Source organism: Hipposideros armiger, unplaced genomic scaffold, assembly GCF_001890085.2.
Source record: "Hipposideros armiger isolate ML-2016 unplaced genomic scaffold, ASM189008v1 scaffold_61, whole genome shotgun sequence".
In the NCBI taxonomy this organism is placed as follows: Eukaryota; Metazoa; Chordata; class Mammalia; order Chiroptera; family Hipposideridae; genus Hipposideros; species Hipposideros armiger.
Genome location: NW_017731411.1, coordinates 4,127,159 through 4,146,707, shown reverse-complemented (window position 1 = coordinate 4,146,707; position 19,549 = coordinate 4,127,159). Strand labels below are relative to the sequence as shown.

At 38.1% G+C, this 19,549-nt stretch overlaps 1 protein-coding gene across 1 annotated transcript in view; it reads right to left on the bottom strand.

The window, feature by feature from the left end:
* The window catches only part of AKAP10 (A-kinase anchoring protein 10), an 80,742-nt gene that overhangs the window by 47,867 nt on the left and 13,326 nt on the right, over positions 1 to 19,549 (bottom strand). The window contains exons 3-4 of the mRNA XM_019641534.1: positions 17,785 to 17,967; positions 15,197 to 15,754 (exon numbers count right to left, since the gene is read on the bottom strand). Of these exons, the coding sequence (XP_019497079.1) occupies positions 15,197 to 15,754; positions 17,785 to 17,967 (741 nt within the window). The remainder of the gene's footprint in view (positions 1 to 15,196; positions 15,755 to 17,784; positions 17,968 to 19,549) is intronic.

Genomic DNA, 19,549 nt, shown 5'->3' with positions numbered 1-19,549 from the left:
TCTTCGGATAAATACCCAGAAGTGGGATTATTGTGTCCGTCTTTGTCTTTTGTTATAATCTTTGTTTTAAAGTCTATTTTTCACTGGAATACATATTGCTACCCCAGCTTTTTGTTTTTTATTTCCATTTTCATGAAATATCTTTTTCCACCCCTTTACTTTCAGTCTGTGTGTCTTTCGACCTGAAGTGAGTCTTTTGTAGGCTGCATATGTAAGGGTCTTGTTTTCTTATCCATTCCTCTACCAATCTTTTGATTGGAGCATTTAATCCATTTAAATTTAAAGTAGTTGTTGATAAATATTCAGTTACTGACATTTTATTATTCATATTTTTTATTGTTTTTTCTTCTTCTTCTTAAAGATGTCCCTTTCCTGTTCTTGTAATACTGGTTTGGTGGTGATGAACTCCTATCTGGAAAGCTCTTTATCTGTCCTTCAATTCTAGATGATAGCATAGTTGGCTAAAGTAATCTTGGGTGGTAGGTCCTTACTTTTCATCATGTTGAATATTTCATGCCAGTCCCTTCTGGCCAGCTAAATTTCTGTTGAGAAATCAGCTGACAGTCTTATTAGAGCCTCCCATGTAGGTAACTAACTGCTTTTTTCTTGCTGCTTTTTAGATTCTCTCTCTGTCTTTAAACTTTGACATTTAAATTATGATGTGTCTTGGTGTGGGCCCCTTTGGGTTCATCTTATTTGGGACCCTCTGCACTTCTCCAGCTGGTATGTCTATTTCTTTCACCAAGTTAGGGAAGTTTCCAGTCATTATTTTTTCAAATAGATTTTCCAATACCTCTCTCTCTCTTCTTCTGGTACTCCTTATGATGTGAATATTGGTATGCTTGATGTTGTCCCAGAGGCCTCTTAAACTATCCTCATATTTTTGTACTCTTTTTTCTTTCTGCTGTTCTGATTGGGTGTTTTCTACTACCCTTTCAAATCACTGATTCAAGCAACTGCTTCATGTAATCTGTTGATCTCCTGTATTCTTCATTTCTGACTGGTTCTTTTTTATGTTTTCTATGTCCATTTTTACGTTTCCTATCTCTTTGTCAAAATTCTTAGGTCACTGAGCATCCTTATAACCAGTGTTTGAACTCTGCATCTGGTAGATTGCTTGTCTCCAGATTTAGTCCTTTTTCTGGAGCTTTGCCCTGTTCTTTCATTTGTGACATATTTCCTTGTCTCCCCATTTTGGCTGCCTCCTTGTGTTTGTTCCTACTAATTAGAGCTGCTATGTCTTCTGGTCTTAATAGAGTGGCCTTATGTAGTAGGTGTCCTGTGGGACCTAGTGCAGTCTCCCTGGTCACCTGAGTCATGTGCTCCAGGTGTGTCCCTTGTGTGGGTTGCATGTGCCCTACTGTTGTAGTTGAGTCTTGACTGCTGTTGGCACATCAGTGGGAAGGATTGACTCTTAGGCTTAATGGTTTTGAAGACTGGCTGTGACTACAGTGGAGAAGCTGTTGTGCAGGGGCTGACCATCTGAGGCAGAATTTGCTTTAGCAGAGCTCTGGTGCCTGCTAGATCTGCCCTTTGGGTGTGCTGTGGAGGTGGTTGGGTGGTGCTCTCGTGTGGTCTGAAGCTGGCCACTGGGTGTGGTGGTTCTGGGGCCTCTTGAGAGGGGCTCTGGTACAGGCCAAGGTCAGATGCTGCCTATACCCTGCCCGGGGCCACTTGGTATAAGCTACAAAGTGATCTGCAGATGGATGCCACTTTGCTGAGTTTAGAAGTGTCTGAGAGAGGCTAAGCTGTGACTTGAGGCTGGCTGTTGCTAGCGCTGGGCTTGGGGCTGCTTAGGGAGAGGTATGGGACACGCTGAAGGCAGATGCCGCTTGTTTAGGTTTTGTGAACCTTTGAGAGATTTTAGTAAAGTCCACATCATGAATCAAGACATGATATTTGTATGGATAAGCCATTGGAATTGGCTTGGATGGAACCACAAATTGAGTGGGGCAGGAGCTTAGGAAATCACCAGGGCGGGCTGAATTGTGTTAGCCAGGTTGATGGAGACTCAGATCCGGCACCTGGGGGAGGGCTCAACAAAGGAACAATGGCTTCTGCCAGCACTTTTGTCTGGGAGAAAGCTGCCCCTCCAGCCCTCATTCTGAAGACAATCAATTCAGTTCCTCTCCATATATACCTGGCACTTTTTGAGCTGCTGCCCCAGAACTGGATCTCAGAACAAGTCAGTCAGTGAGTAAGTCTATGTACAGGACCTTTAACAGGAACATTTGGGACTCCAGCAGCCCTCTATTTCACTCAGCCACAATCTCTGCTGGTTTTCACAGCCATAAGTTATGGGGACTTCTGTTTCCTGCACTGGAACCCTGTACTGGGAGCCTGATGTGGGGCTGAGACCCCTTGCTCCTCAGGGGAGACCTCCACAGCCGAGATATCCTTCCTGATTTTTTTTAAGCTTTTATTGGGGAATTAGGTGAGGGGAACAGTGTTGGGGAATTGGGGAAGGGGACCAGCCAAATTGTTGCTCTTCAGTCTTCGTTGTGGAGGGTGCCAGTTGCCATCTGGCTGCCCATCCACATTTCGTGGCCTCTAATTTCAAGGTGCTGTGTTCAATCTTAGTTGCGGGTGGGCGTAGCCACCATCCCATGTGGGAGTCGAACCCAGCAGCCTTGTTGTTAAGAGCACACGCTCTATCCACTGAGCCATCCAGGTGGCAGCTCAGCCCAAGGTGCCAAGTTCAGTCTTAGTTGCAGGTGGGCGTAGCCCACCAACAAACAGGCAATCTTGTTGTTATACCAGCTGTGCCATCCTGCCACCTGTTGGCAGCTCGGCAGCAGCTCAGCTCAGGCATAGCGTCACTGGCCCATGTGGGAATGAACCAGCGGCCCTGTTGCTCAGAGCTTGCGCTCTTCTTCTTTTTTTTTTTTTAAAGATTTTTATTGGGGTATTGGGGGGAAGGGAACAGTGCTGGGGAATTGGGGGAAGCGGAACAGACAAGTTGCTGTCGTTTTGTTCTTCAGTCTAGTTGTGGAGGACGTTGCTTCACTGGCCCAAGTTGGCACCATCATTGCGCTCTTCCCGGGTGAGGCAGATCAGTCGCCGGCTTCTGGACGGTCGCTCACTGCGGCTGCTGGCCGCTCACGCTGGCTGCTGGCCGCTCACGCTGGCTGCTGGCTACACACAGTAGCCCATGGCAACCCACTGCCACAGGGGCTGCAGACTACGCCGTCGCCGGCGACTCATGGCAACCCAGCTCCAGGTTGAGCTGTTGTTCAGCATCTTAGCTGTGGAGGGTAGTGTCACTGACCCTCATATGTGGGATCCGAACCGGGGCCCTCTGGCGTCCCAGACCAGTTCTTAACCATTGCGCCACTCGGCCGGCCCTCAGAGCTTGCGCTCTTAAGCCAACTCTTAACCAACTGAGCCACTCGGCTAGCCCTCCTTCCTGATTTTTAACCACCACACGTGGGTATGGGGCCAGTCAGTTTCATGTCTCTGCCCCTCCTACCAGTCTTGACATAGCTTCTTCTGTATGTCCTTAGTTGTAGGACTTCTGTTCAGGTAGACTTCAGGCAATTCTCAATAATGGTTATTCTGTACTTTAGTTGTAATTGTGATGCGGTCCTGAGAGGAGGCAAGCACAGCATGTACCTGCTCTGCCATCCTGACCAGAGTTCCCTCTTATCACTTCTATTCAACACAGCAGAAATCTTAGCTGACAATTAAGCAAGAAAAAAAAGTGGCATCCAAATTGGAAAGGAAGAAGTAAAATTATCTTTATTTGCAGATGACATAATCTTATATGTAGAAAACCTAAAGGCTCTATTTAAAAACAAAACAAAACTGTTAGAAGTAGATGACTTATTACAGTTAGAGGACAAAATCAGCACACAAAAATCAACTGCATTTCTATATACTAACAATGCACTATTCTATTGATAAAGGAAATTAAGAAAAAAAATCCCATTTATAACAGCATAAAAAAAAACAATGTAGGAATAAATTTAACCAAGGAAGTGAAAGCTTTGTATACTGAAAAGTGAAACATATTGCTGAAAGAAATTAAAGCCACAAATAAATGGAAAGACATCCTGTGCACATGAACTGAAAGACTTAATATTGTTAAAGATGCCAATATTACCCAAAGCAATACCGCGTTTCCCTGAAAATAAGACCTAACAGGAAAATAAGCCCTAGCATGATTTTTCAGGATGCTTGTAACATAAGCCCTACCCCAAACATAAGCCCCAGTTAAGATCGTCAGCCAGACATGACTGAATAAATGTAGATTTTTGTATATGAATAAATGAATAAATGTAGGTTGTTGGAGCAGAAATTAATATAAGACCCGGTATTATTTTCGGGAAACACGTTATACAGATTCAATACAATCCCTTTCAAAATCTCAATGGTATTTTTTACAGAAATAGTAAAAACAATCCTAAAATTCATACAGAACCACAAAAGACCTGAATAACTACAACAATCTTGAGAAGGAAGAACAAAGTTGCAGGCATCACACTTCCTGATTTCAAAATATATTACAAAACCACCGTGATGGAAAACAGTATGATAATGGTATAACGACAGACATATAGACCAATGGAACACAACCATAATGAGATATCATCTCATAAATATTAGAATGGCGATTTATCACAACAAAAATGTTAACAAGTGTTGGTGGGATGTGGAGAAACTGAAGCCCTTGTACACTGTTAGTGGGAATATAAGATGGTGTAGCTACTATGGAAAACAGTATGCGGATTCCTCAAAAACATTAAAAATAGAACCATTACATCATCTAACAATGCCACTTCTGGGTATTAATCCAAAAGAATTAAAATCAGAATCTTGATGAGATATTTGTACACCCATTTCATTAAAGCATTATTCATAATAGCCAAGATACGGAAACAACCAAATGTCCATCAATGGATGAATGGATAAACAAAATGTGGTGGGTGTGTGTATGTATATATACACACACAACAAAATATTGTCTAGCCATAAGAAAAGAAGGCTGTCCTGCGATATGTGACAACATGGATGAACCTTTAGGACATTATGCTAAGTAAAATAAGCCAGTCACACAAGGACAAATACTGCATGATTCTACTTATATGTAGTATCTAAAATAGTCAAACTCACAGAAGCAGAAAATAGAATGGTAGTTGCCAGGGAGTAGAACAAAGAAGAAATAAAGAGTTGTTGTTAACAGGTATGAAGTTTCAGTTATGCAAGATGACTAAGTTCTAGAAATCTGCTATACAACATTGTATGCACAGTTAACAACATTGTACCATACACTTAAAAATTTGTTAAGGGCCGGCCAAGTGGTGCATTGGTTAAGAGCTGGCTTGGGATGCCAGAGGGCCCCGGTTCAGATCCCACATATGAGGAGCAATGACACTGCCCTCTACAGCTAAGATGCTGAACAACAGCTCAACCTGGAGCTGGGCTGCCGTGAGTTGCCAGCCACGGCGTAGGCTGCAGCCCCTGCTGCAGTGGGTTGCCATGGGCTACCATGTGTAGCCAGCAGCCAGCGTGAGCGGCCAGCAGTTGCCGTGAACAGCTGTCCAGAAGCCAGCGACTGATATGCCTCGCCCAGGAAGGGTGCAATGATGGTGCCAACTTGGGCCAGTGAAGCAACGTCCTTCACAACTAGACTGAAGAACAAAAGGACAGCAACTTGTCTGTTCCCTTTACCCCAATTCCCCAGCGCTGTTCCCATCCCCCAATTCCCCAATAAAAGAAAAATCTTTAAAAAAAAATTTTTTTGTTAAGAGGGTAGAGTTCATATATTTCTTCACAATTTAAAAAAGTTAAAAAATTAAAAAGAATTTATAGTATAGAAAAAGAAGAAAATGCCAGAGTTAGGACTAAAGCTCAGATATAATATCACAGCCAGTGCTGTCTCTAATACATAGTTATAAAATTCTAGATATGTTTTGGGGGAGAGAGGCTATGCTTGCTTATGAATCAATCCTGTCTACAACCTGGGCCTTGATGAAAAGTATCAATTGTAAAGATTTGAGATTGTTTTGCCTTTAACCAGATCTAAAATAATCTAAATTAATTCCATACTGCATTCTCTGAACAAACGTTACTACATAGCAGCTATGAGAAAACTGCGCATTAGAACAAAGCAACTGGTTTTGCAGAAAATGTCAAAAAGCCTAAAAATCAGAACTTGGGTTATTTCTAAATTCTTGCTTTTCCACTTACTAAAAACAGCTGCCAATCCCAGAAAATGCTGCAACAACTTGTATAGATGCTAATACACATTTATTTTCTGAGGATTAAACTCACTGAAAGAAGTTTTGATACCCTTCAATGAAATAGTGACTATATTTAATTTCAGAATCACAGGAGGTTAAACCCTTCTTTTGAATCCAGAAAACTTGTTTTCACTTATTTAAGAATAAACGGACATATTAATATATTTTAAACATTTTAACAAATTAAACACTTTTAACCCAATAAATACTGGGCTAAGTAAGATAAATGCTTTGGTCCAATTTCTAAAATACTCTTTAATAAAAGAACAAAGAAACATGGAAATGCTTAAAACATCTGTTTTGTTTTTTTAAAACATAACTTTTAAAGAAGCTATGAGGCCAGGTTATAGAAATAAAGAACTTCCCTTCAATTCTTTGAATGATGTTTAAAACTACATCACTCAATTTAGTATTGTAATAAGAAGTTTTAAAATATTTAAATGGCTCAAATCTTGTATTTTAAATGAAATTAATCCTTACCTACAACAAACCTCAAAACACAAAATACCAACTGACTCCACGAGATAATACAAACATATAGAACTTTACCCAAGACTTTCATGTAACCCAGCTACAACAGCCTTTCATTAAAACGGATATATTTTAAAGACAAAGCTGTGATAAGATAGTTTCACGGAACATAAAGTAACATGTAAATATTAACAATTAAAGTACAAAAGATAAACATTTAAATAAAAAAAAGAAATTCTTTGGACTATAAACTTCATGCAGTGGGTAAAAATTTTCCTAAATGCCCAGCCTGTGACTATTTCATTTATTTTTGCATCCTTGGTACCTGATATTACATCATAGGTGCTTAATATATATTTGTTGAAAGAATAAACTTATCACAAATATTTGCTGAAAGAATGAATTTATCTCATCTAGTACCACATTTCATTTTCTATTATTTTAAAGTATTAGCAGCATCTTTATGAAAAAACTTGAGGTTAGAATTATTTTTAGTCAAAGGGAACATGTCTTTGTGACAAAGACAGCTTAAAGCAGGGGAAGATGATCAAGGGGAGTAGGGCTCCAGCACAAGGAATATGCATTAGTCAGCCAGCTACGTGGCTATTAAGGAGAATGTGTATTAGCAAATTGCAAAATTAATACATCTATCAAAGTTCAGAAGAAATTATTTTATTAATCCCTACCTCTATGCATAAATATCCTAAAACCAAAGTTAGTATCTATTTAAAGGAAGTATAAAACATTGGTATATCCTAAAGAAGTTACTCAGGTGAAATTACACACTGCTTTTGAATTCTTAATATTGAACTTTACTTATAAAAGCAGTAGGTCATCACAAATCCCTTCATTGGTAAAAGTTACAAGGACATATTCAGAAAACCCTAGGCCATCTGAGAGTGACATATGGAAATACAAAAAAAGAAGGTTTATTCGAGAAAGACTTTCTACTATTTATGAAAACCAGGAGCTGGAACTAGAACAGAAATTTCTAGGCTCCAGAAAAGTTTTAAATACAAATATAAGATGTTAATATAAGGCCACCTTCTGTAGCTCGAGGTTTTAATATAATGAAAATAACTATGATAGAAACCACCCAGAGGCAAGTGTTAAACCAATATCTTCCTAATGTATTTGCTTTTTAAGGGGAAAAAAGCAAATCCATATAGAAAGAATTATCCTTTGATTTGATTTGAAATACTGAGGACTAGGTCAAGATTAAATAAACATACTCCACTCCATTTCTCCCACAGAATGCAACTAAAAACACTGGACAAATGTATCCGAGGACCTGAAAACATAAACGGTAGCAGGCAGATGGAAAAAGGAAACAAGAACATGCAGTACCACCATACAGCAGGCAAGTTTCCCACTCTTTGTTTCTCCAGTATCTCCTAGCCTGGACTCAAAAGTTGAAACTGCATACCAGGTGCACCAAGAAAAAGCTCCAGAGAAGCATTCTATTTCTGGTCTAAAGAGCAAGAAAGGGAAACGGAGTGGGGGAAATCCCCTGGGCCTTTCTGTTCTTCCCTTTCACTCCAGTCTCAGCCTCCAAGCAATACCAGAGCAGCACTGTTGGCAATGGCAGCAGCACCCAGGCAAGCTCCAAAATCTCCAAAAACCCTATTCTTTGACAGATACTGCAGTGCCAATAGGAAGGGGAGAATCCCTACTTCTTTTATGCTTTATTCTCTTGCCAGTTGGTCAAAGAAGCTGACATCATTGTGGGAAGTGTGCTAAAGTGTGAGGGAAGTAAAGCCCTAGCTTTCTAGCCAATCAATCCAGAAGGTGGGGTCCCTAAGAATCAGAAAGGTCACAGAAAAGAGGAAGTTCATGAAAGCTTATAAAGTTGTGTCATACTGTTGGGCTTACCCCTGAGCTGAGCATGCATGAACGTGACTGAAGGATCATTCTCCAAGGGTTTGAGAACTAAATTATGACCTGTCCACCCGCCAGGACCCAGACTGGACACAGGGAGGCACATATGCAGGTAAACTTACTCTGGAACCACAGCCTACAGAATGCTGGATGGAACTTGTAGCCTGAACCTAACTAGGTCATTTGCTCCCTAAAGCAAAAATTTCAACATTTTTCACAAGATTTAAACATGACCCAGAGTCATATAAGTCAAACTGTCCACGATACAATCCAAAATGAATTGCGATACAAAGACTTAAAAATCCCATTATCCTACAAGGGAAAAGATAATCAAGATGGCACAGATGCTGAAATTACAAAACAAAAAAACTTTTTAAAGAAGCTAGTATAATAGTGCTCCAGGAAGGTCAAACACTCTTGAAATAAATGGAAAGACTGTCTTCACAGAGACATACAAGATACTAAATTAATTAATTAATTTAAAAAAAAATAGAAATTTTAGAACTGAAAAAACATAATAACCCAACTTAAAATTCAATAGAGCAACAACATGGATGGATCTTGATAATATTATGCTAAGTGTAAATCAGACTGAGAAAGACAAATACCATATGATCTCACTTATACATGGAATCTAAAGAACAGAATAAATGAGCAAACAAAACAGAAATAGGTTCAGAAATATAGGAAAAAAAAACCTGTTTTGGTTGCTGGGGGGAGGAGGGAGGATGAGGGAGAAGGTGAAGAGATTAGAAAGCGCAAATTGGTAGATACAATATAGTCATGGAAATATGAAATACAATATGGGGAATATAATCAACTATATTGTAAAGATTATGTAAGGTGCCAGATGGGCACTGGACTTATCAGGGGGATTACTTCATAGACTGTGTAGATGTGTGACCAATGCACTGTACGCCTGAAGCTGAAGTAGAATAATATTGTATGTAAACTATAATTACATATATATGTTTACACATATATACATACATACATATATACATACACACACACACACACACACACACACACACATATATATATATATATATCTGGTCACGAGATGTGGTGTACAGCATAAGGAAGTCAATGGTATCATAACAGCTATATAAAATGTCAGAGGGGTAGTAGCTTGGGGAAGAAGGGTTATCACTTTGTGAGGGGTGCAAAATGTCTAACTATTATGTGGCTTTGAACACTGAAACTAATAAAAAATAAAAATTAAATTAAAAAAAAAAGGCACAAGCACAGGACCTTCAGATCCTGGCACCAGGGTCCCCAATAGACCATGCATACTTTTGCAATAATACAAACTAAAATTCAACCTAATAAAAAAGAAATTCATTGGAAAGACTCAAAGCACAATGGAAATGATAGAAGAAAGAATCAGTGACTCTGGAGATAAATAGAAATTTTTCAAGCTGAACAAAAAAAAAAAGTTTAGAAAAAAGTAAATAGAGCCTCAGGGACTTGTAGGACAATGACAAAGGTATAAAAGCTGGACAATTAAAGTTCCAGACAGAGAAAGGAAAAGTTACAGTGCCAAAAAAATATTTGACGAAAACAATGACTGAAGTGACAACATGGATGGACCTAGAGGGTATTATGCTGAGAGAAATAAGTCAGACAGACAAAGACAAATACTATATGATTTCACTTATACGTGGAATCGAGAGAACAAAATAAATGAACAAAACAGAAACAGACTTATAGATACAGACAACAAACTGATGGTTGCCAGATTGGAGGGGGATTGCGGGGCTGAGTGAAAAAGGTGAAAAATTAAGAAGTATAAAATGGTAGTTGCAAAACAGTCACGGGGATGTAAAATACAGCACAGGGAATATAGTCAACAATATGGTGATAACTGTATGGTGCCAGGTGGGTACTAGGCTTATTGGGGGGATTGCCTCTTAAATTATATAAATGTCTAAACACTATGCTGTACACTTGAAACTAATATAAAATAATATTGAATGTCAACTGTAATTGAAAAGTAATATTTTTATATGTCCAAAAAAAAAAAAAGAAAAAAAAATGACTGAAAACGCCTCCAAATATGGCAAAAAAAAGAGAAAAACCAAACCCTAAACTTACAAAATCAAGGGTCTCAGTGAACCTTAAACAGGAAGAAACTCAAAGAAATCCATGTTCCAAACGCTATAACCAAACTGTTGAACATGAAAGACAAAGAAAATATCTTGAAAGTAGCCACACACAAACACAAAAAAACCATGTTAAATATAAGGTAATGATTCCAAAACTGCAGATTTCTCACCAGAAACCATGTGGAGGCCGGAGGCAGTGAACATTTTAAAGCGGTAAAAGAAAAGAACTATCAACCTACAATTCTCTATCAAGTAAAATTACCTCAATAAAAGGCAAAATAAAGAGATTCTCAGAGGATAACTGGGAGAATTCTTTGACAGTAGACCTGCTCTAAGAGATGCTAAAGGAAATTCCTGAGACACTAGTGAAATAACAGAAATAACTGAACTTCAGGAATGAAGAAACAGTAAAAGATACAGCAAAGATCTGGTTTAAATATAATAGACAATTTTTCTTCTTTTAAATTGTTTAAATTATGTACAACAGTTGAAAACAAAATTTATAACACTATCTGATGGGGTTTTCAACATATATAGATGACAACTACAATATGTAAGTGTGAAGGTAAAGGGACCTATATGGTGGTAAGGTTTCTACATTCCACTTGAAGTGATAAAATATTATATTTAAGCAGACTGTGAAAGTATGTATATTGTAATCCCTAGAGAAACCAGTTAAAAACCTGTACAAATAGATATAATCAAGAACTCCATAGACAAATTCTAAAAAAATTTAAACAATCCACAAGAAAGCAGAAAATAGGAAATCAAGAAATGGGAAACAGAGGAAACAAATAATAAAATGGTAGACTAAATCCAAACATAAATAATTACACTTAAGTTATAATAAATATCAATAATATTTATACATTACAATGTAGATAATTACATGGTAGTAATTATATTTAATGTAAATAATTACACTAAAACTTATACTGAAATAAATTTACCAACAAAACAAACAGTTCTCAGAATAGAGTAAAAAAAAATTACCCAACTACATGCTACTTAGAAGAAACTCACTTTAAAAACAATGACTATAGGGCCGGCCGAGTGGCGTGTTGGTTAAGAGCTGGATTGGGACGCCAGAGGGCCCTGGTTCAGATCCCACATATGAGGGCCAGTGACACTGCCCTCTACAGCTAAGATGCTGAACAACAGCTTGACCTGGAGCTGGACGGCGTAGGCTGCAGCCCCTGTTGCAGTGAGTTGCCATGGGCTACCATGTGTGGCCAGCAGCCAGCGTGAGCGGCCAGAAGTCGCTGTGAGCAGCCATCCAGAAGCCGGTGGCTGATCAGCCTCACCCGGGAAGAGCGCAATGATGGTGCCAACTTGGGCCAGTGAAGCAACGTCCTCCACAACTAGACTGAAGAACAAAAGGACAGCAAGTTGTCTGTTCCCCTTCCCCAATTCCCCAGCGCTGTTCCCATCCCCCAATTCCCCAATAAAAAAAAAAACTTTAAAAAAAAAAACCAAAAACAATGAATATAAAGGTAGGTCAAAAGTAAAGGGATGGAAAAAGATACCATGTAAACACTAATCAAGTGAAATTGGAGTGGCTGTATAAATCAGACAACAGACATCTGACCTCAGAACCAAGGAAGTTACCACAGATAAAGAGGAGCATGACATAGTGATAAAATAGTCAATTCATCAAAAAGATGTAATGATCCTAAATATGTACACACCTAACAACAAAGCCTGAAAATACAGAAAGTCAAAATTGTTAGAACTAAAAACAGAACTGGAAAAATCAACATTTATGATTAGAGACTTTAACACTCATCTCTCACTAACAGAGCAAGCATACAAAATCAGCAAGGATACGTTCATATTACGTTCATATTTCTGCAACAAGTTCATAGCATTTCTGGTTAAGTTTTGTTCATTTTAAAAATAACTTGAGGGCTGGCCAAGTGGCTTAGTTGGTTAAGAGCACGAGCTCTGAGCAACAAGGTCAACGGTTCGATTCCCACATGGGCCAGTGGGCTGCACAAGCGCTGAGCTGCCGCCGAGCTGTCAACAGGTGGCAGGATGGCTCAGCTGGTAAGAGCACGTGCTCCTAACAACAAGATTGCCAGTTGGACTCCTGCTAGGGATGGTGGGCTATGGCCACCTGCAACTAAGATTGAACATAGCACCTTGAGCTGAGTGGCTGTGAGCTGCCGATGGGTGGCCGGATGGCGATTGGACTTGGAGCTGCACTAGCTGCGCCCTCCACAACTAAGATTGAAGGACAACAACTTGGCTGTTCCTCTTCCCCAATTCCCCAGTAAAAAATCTTTAAAAAAATAAAAAACTGTGATAACCAACACTTTCTGGATTTCCAAATTGCAGATAAGGACCGGTGGACCTGTAGAAACCAATGCAAATCAAGACGGGCAAAGGTGCAAGATAGGGAGGGCATTCACCGGAGAAAAACCAACTCCAGGAGACTCAGTTTGCAGTTTCAAGGGCAATTGCCCGGGGCCCAAACAGGGTAGATTAGAACCAAAACGATGTCTAAGGCCTTAAAACTTTAGGGCCTGGAAAACCCAAGACAAAAATTTAGTTTAAGTGGAACCAGGAGGTAGTAAAGCTGGCCTCAGGTGTATGGCAAAAGCAAATATAAATATCTCTAATTAGAATAACACAATTTAAATAGAGTCTTCAAAAAATTCCCACATAAAAATCCAAAAGAATATGTCTATGGCCAAATAGCACTAAAATCACAAGCTACGAAGAGAGTGAATCTGAATAAATAAATAAATACTGATTCAGAGCCACAAAAACTGTAGATATTAGAATTATCAGATAATGAATGTATGTTTAATAAATTTTTAAAAATTTAAAAATGAGCTCAAAAGTGGGATGAATTGATAAAGGAACAACAAACTAAAAAACGACCAGGCAAATTTGAAGGAAAAAAGAGAATTTTTAGAAATTAAAAGTTCAATAACTTTAAGATAAAAACATGTTAAAAATATTGACTCAACAGAAGATTCGACCCATCTTTAGTGAGTACCAATGAACTAAAAGATAGATCTGAAGAAATCACCACCAATCGGAAAAGGCTACATACTATAGGATTCCAACTATATGATGTTCTCAAAAAGGCAAAACTATGTAGACAGTGAAAAGATCAGTGGTTGCCAGGAAATAGGGGGTAGGGAGAGATGAACAGGCAGAGCACAAAGGGTTTTTAGGGCAGTGAAAATGCTCTGTATGATACTATAATAATGGATGCATATCATTGGATACATGTGTCCAAATCTATAGAATGCACACCAAGAGTAAACCATAATGTAATCAGTGGACCTTCGGTGATTATGATGTAAGTTCATCAAATGTAATAAATGTCCACTCTGGTGGGGGATGTTCATAATAAGAGAAACCATGCATGTGTGGGGGCAGGGGATATATGGGAAATCTGTACCTTCCCCAAAATTTTGCTGTGAATCTTAAACTGCCATCATCATCATCATCATCATCATCATCATCATCATCATCATAACGTCGTCTTAATAGAAAGAAAAAAAGCTAACAATAAAATCCAAGAAGGAAATCACCTAGCCCTTTGAGAAACAAAGAACAGATAAGGTGAAAGAGAAGAAGAAAAACAGAGGCTATCTAATTAGAATCCCAGGAGGTGATAATTGAAAAATAAGGCTGTGTAATTTCCAAACTAATACAGAATAAATTCTGTTGTAGAAATGCCTGGGCTGTAATTCTAGCTCCCCACTTACTATATCATCTAGGTCAAGTTACTTAACCTTTCTAAGCCATGGTTTTCTCATGTGTAACAAAGGATAATAATGCCTACCTCACAAAGATGTTGTAACTATTAACCCTCCATCAGACGCAACTGAACTCACAGATTCACTGCATACAAATTTTTAGATATGAAATACGTCTTTACTGTAACAAGTCACAAACATGACTGGAGATAGGTTATGGGAGAGGGGGAAGATACAGAAGCGATGAGTCACGATACTTAAGTTAATTGTTAGATATTTGAAAATTTGTGTGCAATGAATCTGTGAGATCAGTTGTGCCCGACGGAGGGTTAAATGAAATCTAAGTATAGCATTTAGCACAGAACTTGGTAAATGTCACCTATTGGCAATTAAAAAATAAATTTACCTGCAAAATACAGTAAAATTGTAATAAAATTAAGACATACAGCATGGAATAAGCCTCTCTGGATAATGGTTTGATTTCAAAATCTGGAAAGAAAAAAATAGGATAGCACTTGACCCTTCTTCATTTGTTAATTCTGCTAACAACCTTCTTAGAGGATCCAATCACTATAGATAATCCTTCTGTTCCCTTTTCACACACTAATACTACTCCAGGACACTCTCCAAATCCTCCCAAATTTGCAAGTGGGTATGGACGAAAAAATTATTCCAGTCCTTTTATTCCTCAAGTTCCACTTTGTAAACTGATAAAAAAAAAAAAAACCCACAAAAACAAACAAAAAGGATAAAGAGAGAGAGAAGGAAATCACATACTTACTTTTCATTAGTTTTCCTGATAATTCCTTTAGTGGAGAAGAGGGACTATTTCTACTGGCTATTGTAAATCTGGAGGAGGATTCTTGGGTTTCCATGGAAACTTGATGAGCTCCTCTTCTGGCCATTTCCAGATGACGAGAATGGGCACTGTCACATTCCTGGGAAAGTAGCAAGTGATTCTGAGTGTTGCTAGTTCTACTATTCAGGTAAATTCCTTCTGGTTGAGTGGTAAGCAACTGGGCTGAGCAAGAATCCTCTAATCTCTTGTCAAGAGACTGGGTTACAAAAGATGCCGTAGTTTCTTGCTTTTTAGATGGAGAGACAGGCTCAGCCAATGAACTCTGCTTCACTGTGTTCAGACTGTGTGCTCTTATTCGGGACCAAGTTGCAGAGTGAAAACTTTCGGCTTCTAACCAAAATTTAACCAAATGCTCCATTCTCCGAAGTTCCATGAATTGAATGAAATAAGGGAGGACAATAGTGTCATGCAAGACTTGTTCAAGGGTTTTTGAAAGACTTGATTTGGTCTCTTGAGTCTGGTAACCCAGACAAGATCTGCCTAAAAGAAGCAAAAGAATTAGCAGTCAGTAACAAATAGTTTAACAGATTAGTCAGTCACTGTAACATCATGTTTCAAGAGTTACTAAATAAATAAAATTTACCTCCTAGCAATTTAAATGAATTAGACATAATTCAAATTAAATGAATCAGACATAAAGTAACTAGACATACTATGGTTTTGATTCTAAACAAGCAAAGAAACAACTGTCCAAAACATTTAAATTCTTAAAAAGCTCTTTGTTACTCAAATACTCCTCATATTTCTTTTAATGGCAATTCAGACCACGTAACATTCCCCCCCCCCCAACAAAAGAAACGGTTTATTTGGGAAAAGAAAAAGCAAGACGGCCACCGCAGTGCGAAAGCACACCTCCCACACGGAGCTCCTACCGGCAGCCCACGTGGAGGCAGAAAAGACCTAACATTTTTTTAAAAATCTTGATACTAGTTCCAAAGAAAGAAAAAAAGGACAAAAACATGAAAAATATTCAACCTCGATAAAAATCCCAGAAAAGCAAATTAATACAAAGTAACATTTTTGTCTGTTAAATTGGAAGATGTTTTTTCAAGAATAACAAGCACAGCGAAACAGGAAATACTCTCGCCCACTGATGATGAGACTGTAAACTGGCAAAACATTTCTGGAGAATTCAGTGACAGCAAACCTTAGCAATCTGCATGATTTTCAACCCAGTAGCTCTACTTCTAGGAAATTATCCTAAGGAAAAATTGTGGGTCTGCAGATATAGCTAGAAAGATGTTATGAACTCGGCATTATTTAAAACAGAATAAAAAGGAGCTCTGGGATTTTATCTTGAAAAAGTAAATTTAAAAAAGCTTAATAAAAATAAGTTGATTTTACATTTAACTAAAGCTAAGTTATATATATATAACTACAGCTATTAGAATAAACAAAAAATTTTTTTACTTTCATAGGATGACAAAAAGATTCATTATCATGGAACTGATGGCTTTAATTTTTCAAAAGGGATTTTCTTAATCCTTTGATATTCAAACCTTTTCTTTTGAAGCACTTCACATGTCATCATTCTTGCTGACTATCTTATTGTCAATGTTAACTAGTCCATCTTTGTAGACATCAGTTTCATGAACTTCAGAAAACCCAGATCCCCTGTAAGACTTCCAATTTTTTTAAACTTTTAATTTTGAGAGAATAGTAGATTCACGTGCAGTTGTAAGAAATTTCCTGCATTTTTCATTTTTCTTTTTTTTTGGGGGGGGGGTTATTTTAACACAACAGGGATCCTCCTACTATGTGACCTTTTTTCACTTTAACATATCTTAGACATTTCTCCATGTCTTCAAACTTTTAAATGGCTACACAGTCTTCTAGAGTATGGGTATACCACAATTTGACTACTTTTCTATTAATGGATATTTATATGTTGTTCCTAATTTTTTCTTATCACAAACAATACTGCAATGAATAGCTTTATACATACTTGTATATACACCTTTGTACATACATGTGAGCGTATCTAAGGGCTATATATATACACACACACACACACACACACACACACACACACACACATATCTCTCTCATATATTTTGATAAATACTTCCAAACTTCCTTCTAAAAAATCTTCACCAATTTACACTTCCACTAAAACGGAATGGCTGTTTCTCTAAATCTACATTAACATTCAAATCATCAAACTTTAAATATTTGCTAATGTGCCAGGGGGAACATTAACTCATTATTTTAATTTGCATTTCCCTGAGAGTATTAGTGAAAAAAGGCATCCTCTTCATACATTTAGTGGCCAAATGTATTTCCTCTTCTGGAAATGGCTGATTTTCCTACTGGACATGCTTTATATTTTGTACTTCTAGGAATACAACCTGGTGTCATCCATTACACTTATACCTGTTATTTTAACTTACATACATTTTTTTCAAAGCCCCTTCCAATTATACAGTTCAGTATTCTCCGGCAGAAGTTTCACATATCATATTCAACTCCTTCCTCTTACTGCGACTTAACAAAAAGTGACTGTCACTTACCCAAGTCACCAAAATGAGCGGCCTCCATATGGCTTGGCTGCTTCTTAAGTGTTGCTGTCCTGCTACTTGAAAAGGAGTCCATGTTGGCAGAAATGGCATTGATTGCAACATGACTTGGTCCTGCAGCCTCCAGCAAGGCATGATTTTTAGTGCTTTTTTGTGGGGAATGTACGGATATTGAGGCTATAATTTTTCAAAAAATTGTTAAAAATTAAACAAAGTCTGATAATGTAAAATTGTCTCAAAAGAGGGCTTTACAAGAACTTTAAAAATTAAGTTTCTTAACACCTTTAAGTAAGTCTCTTAAGTAAGCACACTCAACAAAAAACAACTTAAGGGAAAGGTAAATTAATCAAGCAGAAGAAAAGTGGAAAGAAACGCCCTATTATTATTTATAACTCTCAAAATACTATACCAAAAATGGAACTTAAAAGAGATTTTCTTTGAGAAGTTCTACTGAGGGTAGGCAGTTCCAAAGGCAGGAAACATTCTGAAATATGGACCCTCTTCAATTCCTTAATTCTTGCTTACCCAAGGAACTAAACTAAAATTGCAGAATAAAAGCTTAAGGGGAGAAATTTTAGAAAAATACTCTTCAGAATACTTATTTTACTTTTTTAACTGAGTAACAAAATTTCTTCCATCTAACAAAAAACATTTTAATCAAAGTTCAAACTGCTTAAAGATAAAGCACCCTTAAAAATTCATAAAATATATTTTCTTTAGTAATCTGAAGAACTATATCAATCTTTTGACTTCAGAATAAAGACGTTACCAATGTGTTAATAGGAAATAGTCAACTCAATATTACAATATTGTCCAAGTAACCTTATGAAACTTGTCATTACAGCTTAATTAAAATTCTACCTATCCTATTTATTCCACACAAACATCAAAGATTCTTATTAAAGTTTTTGAAGAGGTTTTGGCTTAATACATTGCTATAGTAAGAAGAATGGAATGATACAGGTCACAGCATTCCACACCCTCAAGACACTCTCAGATAACTAAACTGGACCGTACTAACACCAACTTATTTTACTGAGCGGTCAACAGAGAGGTGCTCTCAATCTCAGTAAACAGTTCCCAGACATAGAATCTGAGGAATACTTAGTAATATTTATTATAAAGAATACACAGTACTATAATTCAATCTATTACTCCTTGAGATATGTTTATAGAATAAAGCAAATAAGAACATGAATGTCCATACCTGTTTTTCAGGTATCTACCTAAACTTATCAGACATTCAACAAGAGTAGGGAGAATTATGCAATGAAGCTGTCTTCAATGATTTCAGTTAAGTCAGTGAGTGAGTGTTAAGCACAGATTATGTACTGTCATAAATAGAGTACAAGCACTGAATTATTTTAGGCTGGTACAAATTTAGAAGTTAGATAGACCAATCTTCTCATTCTACAAAAGGAGAATCTGGGGCCAGCAGAGTGGTGGGTTAGTTAAGAGCTGGCTTGGGACACCAGAGGGCCCCGGTTCGGATCCCACATGTGAGGGCCAGAGACACTGCCCTCTACAGCTAAGATGCTGAACAACAGCTCACCCTGGAGCTGGGCAGCCGTGAGTCACCGGCGACGGCGTAGGCTGCAACCCCTGCTGCAGTGAGCTGCCATGGGCTACTGTGTGTAGCCAGCAGCCAGCGTGAGCGGCCATACAGAAGCCAGCGACTGATCTGCCTCGCCCGGGAAGAGCGCAATGATGGTGCCAACTTGGGCCAGTGAAGCAACGTCCTCCACAACTAGACTGAAGA